We start from the raw sequence: 9,908 nt of genomic DNA, 5'->3' as shown, positions 1-9,908 counted from the left end.
CCCGCCACTCCACCCCACACACTCACACTTTTAAAAATAAAATAACAGCCCGGACTACAGCAGTTTAAGGCGGTCAAGTAAAACCAGAGGAACAGAACGGGGAGGGAAAAAAATGAGAAAAAACCCCCAGCAGTAATGATGAAAACAACAGCAGGATGGAGGGAGCCCATATGCAGAGACGCTGCCAGTGAAGAAATAACATTTCGGGACAAAAATGAGACGATGTGGTGCAAACTGTCGCAATGTCACCCACACTGTTGCATTGGCAGAGCCTGTAGGTGCCACCAGATGACGGAGCGGCATGTACATATACCCCACCCACCACATGCACATCTGCGGGGACACACACACTAACACACACACACACACACATACATATTTGAGTGAGTGAGAGAGGGGGGGGGGGTAATGTGGAGTGTCAGTATCTTTCTGAAAAATGTTTTTGGATTGTATAAACGCTCGACCAATTATTTTGAAATTTCAATAAAAACAAGAAAAAAAGAAGAAGAAACTGATGTAGCCCTGACCCAAACGCAACATTTACATACAAGAGTTTTCTAATCACATGATCAAAATAGATAAATTCAATAAATTCCAAGAATTTACACAAAATTTTCAACAGCCATTTCTCAATGCTTTACAGTATCAAATACATCACAGCATCAGAAATGTAATTTTATTTTTATTTTTTTAAATAAAGGCATCTTTTCAGCAAAAAATCTGATTTCATGTCTTTAAGCTTAAAAAGGTGCATTCAGGCATGCCAATTCTCTCCCATCCATCTCAAAGTAAGGATTATGCTTTAAAAGGAAACACACAAACAGACACGCACGCACACACAGACGTGACATCCGCTGCACCTAATGTGAAATGCACACTGCACTGAGCTGAGTGAGTTTGACGGCCCCGCTCAGCTCAGCACAGCTCGGCTCAGCGTGAAGCAACAGTGTGGCAGAGATATCTGACCCTTCAACTTTCAGCAGGACAGCTCAGGTTCAGCCTCGCTCCTTCCTTACTCCCTCCCTCCGTATCCTTCACACTTCAGCCAAGCCACAATTTAATAAAAAATGTTTTAAAAAAACTGCACTCAACAGCCCTGAAACGAGAGCCCAACTCTGCAGAAATAATTAAGAAATGGCTCGACCGCGTTTAGAACTGGTGAGGACGGACACAAAAGTTATAGCAGTAGAGACATTTAACGCCTGAGGAGGAGCAAGAGGAGGAAGTGCTGGGTGGACGTAGATCTTCAGTAGGTTAAATTGACTGGTGCTAACCGAGTCACACGCTCGTAAACACACACGCACACGCACGCAGTAACACACACACACGCGTGCAGCAGAAAGATCAGTGCATATAGACACAGGCTTAAAATGCTTCATCATATCGCTTCAACATCCGACGGAAACACATTCGGTAACGTTCTTCTAGGATCCCAGCGAGTACAAAATATCCGACTTTTCACTGTCAAAAGTGTACGGTTCAAACATTCCCCCTCCCCGATGCAAAAACCACAACTTAAAGGTTTAAGACAAAATCAAAATTTCATGCATTTTTTTTTCCATAGTCGTGAGAATAATATTCAGTTTTTCAACAGACCGCACCCTGGATAGTATTCACAAAGAAAAGAAAAGAAAAAAAAAGGAAAGCCCGTTGTCAAATATTTGATCAATTACAATGTGTACAGTAATACAGCAAATTCACATTTTTTATTTTAAAATATACAGGTTTGGACGTCATGCAACAACAGCAGGTCCCATTACAAAAAAAGTAACAAAATAATAATAATAATAATCATTAATTTAAAAAAAATGCAAAGAATTAAAGTTTTTAAACTATATCAGAACAATATACAACAACCTTAAATTAAATAACTTTTCAACAAGAGATGTTTTAAAGACTGCCAGCTAGATTTAAGAAAAAAATTCTATCGATAACAATAATAATTAATAATTATTTGTAAAGGTCTTTTCATTTTTAGAAAATACTTCAAATTGACTGGAAGTGAAAAAAGGAGGCTGTGCATTGCATGAGTGCCATCAGTTTATCTGTCAGTCAGTCAGCTTTCCCCTGAACACACAACACCAAAGAGCTTAACAAGAGAAGCGGGGAGCGCTTCGCCAACGACACCTCCGTGCCAGTAGAAAATAAAATCAATACACACAAAACACACTCATACACACTCACGCACGTTAGGTGAAATTTTTGCCAGAGTAGTGCAGTACCACACACACACACACACACTCGCGTGTGCACACGCTAATTCAAACTGTGTGTTTGGTGGCGTCGACTTGTGGTGATCACAGTACCCGTTTAGTGTATTGTAATGCTTTTTCACTTCAGTGTGTTCGACCTGAACTCCTGCAGTGGTGTTTTGCTGTCTGTGGAACTGGGACCGATACGCTGGCCAGCATCGGAGTGTTGTGTCTGGGATGAAACACAAACAGAGTGAAATCTCTTCAAAAAGGCGAGACTTTCTCACTGGGACCCGTGTCCAGAGACGCAATTAAAACCACCAACAGGAGAGAACTTGCGCGAAATAAAAATGAGGATTCAGAATAAAATAGAATAAAACAAAAATTACCCCAAATAGGAACAAAAGGAAAAGAAAAACAACTCAGTAGTAACATTTTCATGTGCTATTAAAGTGCTATTGAATGAGATGTTGCAACAAACAAGAACGTGACTCACTTAAACCCCGAATATCAAACTCTGCCGCCTCCCTCTAACCTCCCCACGCCTCTCTGCCTTTCTTTCACTCTCCGTCTTTTTTCCCTTTACCAAACCTAGAAGTCTGTTTCTACTTCCACAGTTCCTGGGAGCTGTCCTCGATCGCCCAATCCCTGACATTTGGGAGCGCCAGAGGTTCGCTCTTCACTGACAGCGAGTTGACCAGTTCGCAATGGAACTTGCGGATGTGTCGGTAGAGGTCCCCGGATTGCGTGAAGCGCCGCTCGCACCACTTGCAAGCATGAGGCTTCTCACGCGTGTGCACCACTGCGTGGCGGCTGAGGTTGTGTGAGTACTGGAAGCTCTTGCCGCAGGTGGTGCAGGTGTAGGGTTTTTCACCGGAGTGTGTCCGCTCGTGGCGCTTCAGCGTGTACATGCAGGAGAAGGTCTTGCTGCAGATGTTGCAGGTGGGCACGTTGACGTCTCCGGCGGGCTTGGCGCGGATGCCCTCCTGCTCCCTGAAGTGGGAGCTGAGGTGAAGCTGGAGGATGTGGGGTGAGGGGAAAACCTTGTTACACAGCGGGCACATGAAGATCTGTGTGTGTTGAGCCGACAGCATGTTGGAGACGTAAGGCAGCAGCGAGCTATCCATGCTGGCCGCCTCAGCCTGAGCGCGCTCGTTTTCGCCCCCCAGGATGTCCTCATCGTCTGCTGTGGCTGGAGGCTTCTCCTCCCGCTCCAGCTCTGAGGCCAGGGAGGCTTCTCGCAGAGCAGACAGGTGTGCTTCCAGGCCGAGCCTCCGCTGGGCCGACAAGGGCCCTCCGACCCCGTGGTGGGCCAGGCCCCCATTGGTGTTAGGAACCGTGGCCTTGGTGAGGCCGCTATGCTCCATATCATAGTCCCCACCTCCCAGTTCCTCTTCCTCATCTGAAGCCACGCCCCTTTCTACCTTTACCCTAACAGCCAATGGGCTTTGGAGGCTGTCTGGTGTAGCTGCTCCGCTGAAAAAGGATTGGTGGTGGTTAGTGTGGTTGCTACCTGCAATTGGCTTGACTGACAGGTCCAGGACGCAGTCAGCTGCATCATTTGACACCCTCCTACCCCTGTGGCCCCCACGAGAGCTCACGGAGCGGTGGGACCTCTGGGAGAGAGATCCAGTGGAGCTGGTGGGGCTGCCGGCCGGAGAAAGGAGCTTTCCTCCCTCTCCCAGGCCTTCCCCTGCTTGCGTCTCCGTCTCACCCTGCCCTGGACTGGTTGTAGCCATAGCTGGTGTCCCTGGTCTGTCTGCAGACGGCAGCCTCAGCCACAGCGGCCCTCCCTCTGCCTTTCCCTCCTCCTCTTCATCGCTGTGCAGCAGGTCGGCAGTAGCAGGCCGGCCTGTGGAACTGTCTGATAGACTATCGGCTTTATCAGAGCAGCTGGACCCACCGTCATCCTCTCTGCGCGTGCTGTCTGCCTCCGCTGTGGCCTTCTGCTTCAAACGTTTCTTACACACCTTGACAATGTCATACATGTGCAAGTAGCTGGCTGCTGCCAGCACATCCTCCACGGGAAGGTCCTGGAACTGCAGTTTGCCCTCATACATGAACTCCAGGAGCAGGGAAAAGGCCGGAGCTGTGACAATGTCACTGTTGAGGTGCACCACGTCTCTCTTGTCCAGCTGGTCCTTGTAGAAAAGGTGAAAGTACATGCTGCAGGAGGCCAACACAGCACGATGGGCACGGAACTGGGCATCGCCCACCAGCACCGTGGAGTCACACAGGAAGCCCTGATGCCGCTGTTCGCTCAGACACTGGAGTAAATGTCTGCTGTGGTCTGGGAACTCCATCCTGCCGTCCTCATAACCTGAAGCCACACACACAGACACAGCGTCAAAGTTAATTACATCTCGTAAAGTATCAAAGATGTCTTTCATTTTAAACCTACAGTTTTTATTTTTTGTTATTTTAATGATTTCATTTAGGGGGTGTAATTAAAAAAAACAAGCTTTCCATGAGCATAAATATGCAAAATATAAAGAATTAAAAGGTAAACAAGAAGCAACCAAGATTACATGAAATGAGGAGCAATAGAAAACTATGGAATCTAAAAAGGTGGAAAACAAGTTAAAAACGTAAGCTAAACAGAGAGACCATGATTTAGTTTTTATCACCACTAAGACGTTTCTTTTAACGCCACAATTTCTGTGAACAAAATTTGTATTAAATCTGGTGAAAAACACAAAAAGATTAAAAATTAAGAAACACAAGGACAGAGAGAATCAGTAAAAAAACATATCTGATATAACGACGGTGACAACAAAACAAGAAAAAGACAAGAAAACACGAAAGGCACAAACAGGAAGAGTAACACATGAAATAATAATTTTAAAACACATAAAAAGTTAACTAAAATAAGCCATGACCTACGCACAACCCGGATTTTTTTACTCCTCATCCCAACATCGACAGAAACAATTCTCGTAAAGTCGTGCACGCATTCCTTCATACATCAAACCAAATGTTCATTTTCTGCTCCAATTACTTGCTTAATTTAAAATAAATAAAAAGTAGACAAGAAAAATAGAAAGAAAATACAATTTATGGTTTCATTTAAGTAAAACCACTAACTCGGTTTTGTACCAAGACAAAGACTCAATCTCAGGTAAACCACCAGCGACCGATTCTTCTACTCGGTCTCTCCGCTCTCACTCTCTGTATCTCTCCAACTCCTCTGCCTGCACTCCTGGATTGTCGCTGCTCCTACGCTGGTTATTTTTATTAACCCACTTTGGCCTGGCCTGGCACAGCCCTTTTAGGTAACCGGCTTTCAGCTGCACACACTGTCCTCACATATAAAACACAACACACACACTTAGTACCAGCCTACCTACCAACCACCTCCACAGGCTAAGTCGAGCAGCAAAACTGGCCAATTGAAACAGCACTGTCAAAAACAAAACAGCTTGTCCCTTGTTTAACCTGCGAGCTTCGGCTTTAGGTGTGAGATTAGACGTGGAGGGAAAAAAGGGAGGAAATTTGCATCAATGCTCTGCAGGTGTTCTTAGAGAAGATTTGCTGGAAATTATCGAATTAATAAAATTAATTACCAACTAATTGTGCAAAAAACCTTTGATTCCAGAAGACAATAAGAAAAAAGAAATGTGTAAAAGGTCCCACCTGTTAGCCAAGTCGATTTGTCCTGCCTGAGAAAATACATTGGTCCCGCTCTGCACTGTGTTAACCAAAGCAGTTAAATCACCTCATTTGAATGAAGCTAAACCAAGAATGTCAGTGTGTTAGACTGTGTGTGCGTCCGTGTGATGTGCATGTGTGTGTGTGCTCGCCCTCTGGCTCGTTCAGACTGCTTTTAATGAGGGGGACTTACAGGGACAAGGGTGTACCACCTCCCACCTCCCCCCCACCCCACTGTCCAGCCAAACCCCTCTACCACCTCCTCCTTCCACACACACACACACACATATAAACCAGCCGTCACTCATGCACTCCTTCCCATCTGAATCTTACAAGAAAAACCCCGCACATCCGCCCCATAGTAGAAACTGCCCTCTTCCTCAACCCCCTCCACCCACCACCACCCAGAAGAGAAGATTTACAATACAATCACTGTAAGTGCCCTGCTCGTCACAGCATCAATCCTAATCCTTAAAGATGGCTAAAAATAAAGACGACGGTGGCGACGGTGGGGAGGGAGCCGCCGGCGGAGACTCAGGAGGGCAGCAGCCCAGTCACCCAGCCCACCCGGCCCCGGCCAGCCAGCTCAGGCAGGGGTCTGAGAGAGACACACACAGAGGGGCAGGCAGGGAGGGAGAGGGTGAGGGAGAGGCTGGGACGGCCGGGGAGGGAGGCTTACCCACATCTGATCCAGCTGACGGGGGCCATATGGCAGCTGCTAGCCAGATAAAGAGATTAAGACTAGGAGGGAGTGCGATTACAGCTGTCTAGCCAATTCAGGCAGCTCAAATCTGCAACTTCTAAATTAGTCTCCTCTACTCCAGCCGACAGGAGGGGGAAAATGGGTAGAGCGGACCGCACATGCTTTCAAGTAATTTTTACAGCGAGCTAGAATTAACAGGAAAAAAGTAAAGTAGATAATACAGATTAAATAACTGCTCGGTTTATTCTAGGGTTTTTTAAGCCTATTTATTAGCTAAAATGTGTGTTTATTGTCTTCTCTTAAAATGTCTAAATACTATATTTCAAAGGAGACTTACTTTTATGATTTATGATCACGATTAAACTGCAAAAAACTACACTTCCCTTTCAATTAACAAGTGTCCCGACAAAACGTCTGACAGCTCAAACAGGAAGCAGCAGCTTAAGTTTTAAATGCACCCCTCTCGACTGCAAGCTAAAAACAAGCAGACTGCTCCCGGGCTGCAATTACCCCTCAGACAGGCAGCACCGGCTACCTTTGCCGTTTACTTCTGAAGCACTCGCCAGCAGTTTCACGCAGTTCTCACACTGGTTTGACACACCGGAGATCCCCCGAAACAAAACAAAACTCCACCATCCCGGACTCTCCTACTGTAAACACATGCACGCACACACATACACACACAAAACGATACCTGCAGCAGTATGCATCAACTTGATTAACTCCACTGTAGCAGAATAGCCGGGCTCTCTGGCTGGGAATGGCTGTGTATCGCCCTCTCCCTCTCTCTCTTTCTTTCTTGCTCTTTCTCTTGCTCGCTCGCTCTCTCTGAATCAATGAGTGGGTAGAAGAGGAGAGAAGAAGAAGAGGGAGGCAGGCAGGCAGGCAAGCAAAAAAAAAAAAAAACACGCTGTTCAAACTGCGAGGGACAGATGCAAAGTGGAGGAGATGTTGGAGGGGGAACGAGATACCACCTCCCTCCTCCTCCTCTTCCTCCTCCTCCTCCTAACTGGCGCTGATCAGCAGCCACAAACACACACACACACACACAGCGTGCGCACACTGCACACACACACGCACAGCACTGACTCTCCCAGGCTGCCGCTGAGACTCACAATAAAGGACTGGGGAGGGGTGGAGGCAGTGGAGGGATGGAGGAGGAGGAGGTGGGGTGGATGGCAGCCTGTCAGCTGCTCTGACATCATCCTCAGATGGAGATGCTACCTCCAGCTGTGCTCTTTCTACAGCCATATGCTGCCTCCTCTACACTCCTGCCACCAGACTCCTCTTTCATTCTACCAACACCGCACAACTTTGTCTCTCTTCTCCCCCTCCTTTTTTTCTCTCTCTGGGAAATAAAACACAAGTCGGCTAAAATATTCTGGGATTTGGTGTTTGGAGTTTACACATCAAAATCACTAAGCTGCAACTGCCACCAAAACTATTAAGGAAATGCAAAGTTTACGCACTAAAAACACACACATACACACACACAAACAACTTTTCTTTTACCTGGCGTCTAAAATCATTTGAAATGCACTTCTCTGTCCTTCTCCTTCTGTCTTTTTCTCCTTCCAGTTACCAGAAACAAAAGCCAACACGGCACATTTGCAACTGACAGACGCACGCAGCTGATATTGTTTTCCACTCTTTTACGGTTCAGCGCCGCTGCCTCGTCTTGTATTCACTCATTCATCCATCCATCCATATATCCATGTATCCAGCAACCACCTTCCCCTACACACCACCACCACCACTGCCCGGACCCTTCGAACGACTCACTGGGTGACAAAAATGAGCCGAAAGAGTCCAGTGAGGGCAAAACAAAAGGTGTGCAGGGTGTTTAATAGCCGGGGAGAAACTTATTACACTTATTATAACGGCTGTATTTCGCTTTCGTTTTGGGCAAACTTTCTGTAACGTTTACAACTCTGCAACTTTTATTTTCTATTTTATTTTGGCTGTAAATAAAGTTTTTTTTTTAAATAAAATAATAGCAACACCGCCCACTGAGTTTCCACAATAAAATGTGATCACAGCTGCACACAAATGTGGAAATAAATTACATTTATATTATTTTTTCTTTGTTTCATAATCACCCATTTCAACATTTTGTAAGTTAATTAGAAATATTTGCCGTGTAATCTCCTGTAATGAAAATTTTCACTGTGTCAATAAAACAGAAATAAAGTGCGGGAAACATCACATTAATCAACTTAAACTTCTAATTAACTTCACCACCGGAGTTCTTTTAATTACACGGTTTGGAAGTCGCTTTAAAAAAAATCAATTTCACCTCACTTTGACGCGTTTTTATCACCTCTAAAGTGCTATCAAATTTAGGAGAAAGTCTGCTGGAGTTTGTTTTAATTTAAGACTCAATTTTCAAGCTGCCTGCCCACGACGGTCTGGAGAAAAAATTAGCATAAAAGTCCAACTCCTGCTACCGCTTACAGGCTGTTCAGAGACAAGTCTCCGAGCGAGAAAAGGAGTATTGTAATTAATTTCTTACTAGAAGACACAACAAACACAGAAAAACAGGGAGAGACACACACGGAGACACACTGACCCACGCAGCTAGCTATAGCCCGATCGCGGCTAACAAAAGTAAGGCGGACGGGCTGCAATATTGAGCTATTTACAGTTGTTCGGGAGGCCCAGGTGCTATGACAACAGCCCCTAAAACACCGCGGAGGGACGGCTAACATAGCAACTATTAGTGCGTGGAGACAACACAGTCATGCTAAGGAAGGTTTAGCTACTTTTTCCCCTCCGTAACCCACCCTCTCTCTCTCCTGAGCCTCCTTTAATCGGACTCCGGTATTAGAAGCAGCACTTACAGACAAGAAGGTCCACCGTCTTCCCCGCTTCCTCCGTCAAAATCCCCTCTTTTTTCCTTCGGAGACAAAACTAGATTGACTTTGGACTAATTTCCATAACAGGCTGCCGAGGCGAGCAAGCGCAGGGACGGGGAGTCTAGCACTCTGCGGCGGCCAGATGTTTCCGAGCTGTTGCTGCTCAACTCGGGCTGGGGAAGGAGGCGAGTTGACTGGCACGGCACGGAAGCCAATGGTGCCGGCGAGGAGGAAAGTGAAGGCAAATTGGAAGCGGCCCTCTGACAGAGGAGAGGGAGGGATATGTCTTCTTCTCCCGTCGGCGTAGGTTGACACCAGGCAACAACAACAGCAGCAGCAGCAGCACACACACAGTGAGAAGGCAGGAAACAAGAAGCTGGGCCAAACCAACTGGTTCTGCGAGTCAGTGAGGCGGACTGGCGCAGCGGAGAGCGAGGGAGAGTGGAGAGCGGCGCAGTGCGCTCTGGGTACTGTAGTCAAACCTGGAGCGAGAGGTGTCGTGGGGGGGGG

The 9,908-nt window shown here is 46.4% G+C and overlaps 1 protein-coding gene across 6 annotated transcripts; it reads right to left on the bottom strand.

The window, feature by feature from the left end:
- Positions 1 to 463: 463 nt before the first annotated feature.
- Positions 464 to 9,857, bottom strand: zbtb18 (zinc finger and BTB domain containing 18). Of its 6 annotated transcripts, none has more exons than XM_005727342.1 (2): positions 9,384 to 9,857; positions 464 to 4,512 (listed from the first exon to the last, which is right to left on the bottom strand). In XM_005727342.1, exon 2 carries the CDS (start codon positions 4,493 to 4,495, stop codon positions 2,798 to 2,800), a length of 1,698 nt encoding a protein of 565 aa, XP_005727399.1. In that variant the 5' UTR covers positions 4,496 to 4,512; positions 9,384 to 9,857; the 3' UTR covers positions 464 to 2,797. The 6 variants fall into 6 exon arrangements, with proteins under 6 accessions (XP_005727399.1, XP_005727396.1, XP_005727398.1 ...); XM_005727339.2 differs by lacking the exon at positions 9,384 to 9,857 and adding an exon at positions 9,113 to 9,369; XM_005727341.2 differs by lacking the exon at positions 9,384 to 9,857 and adding an exon at positions 7,238 to 7,370.
- Between the last annotated feature and the right edge of the window lie 51 nt (positions 9,858 to 9,908).

Source organism: Pundamilia nyererei, unplaced genomic scaffold, assembly GCF_000239375.1.
Source record: "Pundamilia nyererei isolate P.nyererei 1_Seehausen unplaced genomic scaffold, PunNye1.0 scaffold00024, whole genome shotgun sequence".
In the NCBI taxonomy this organism is placed as follows: Eukaryota; Metazoa; Chordata; class Actinopteri; order Cichliformes; family Cichlidae; genus Pundamilia; species Pundamilia nyererei.
This window is presented reverse-complemented; position numbering and strand designations above follow the sequence as displayed.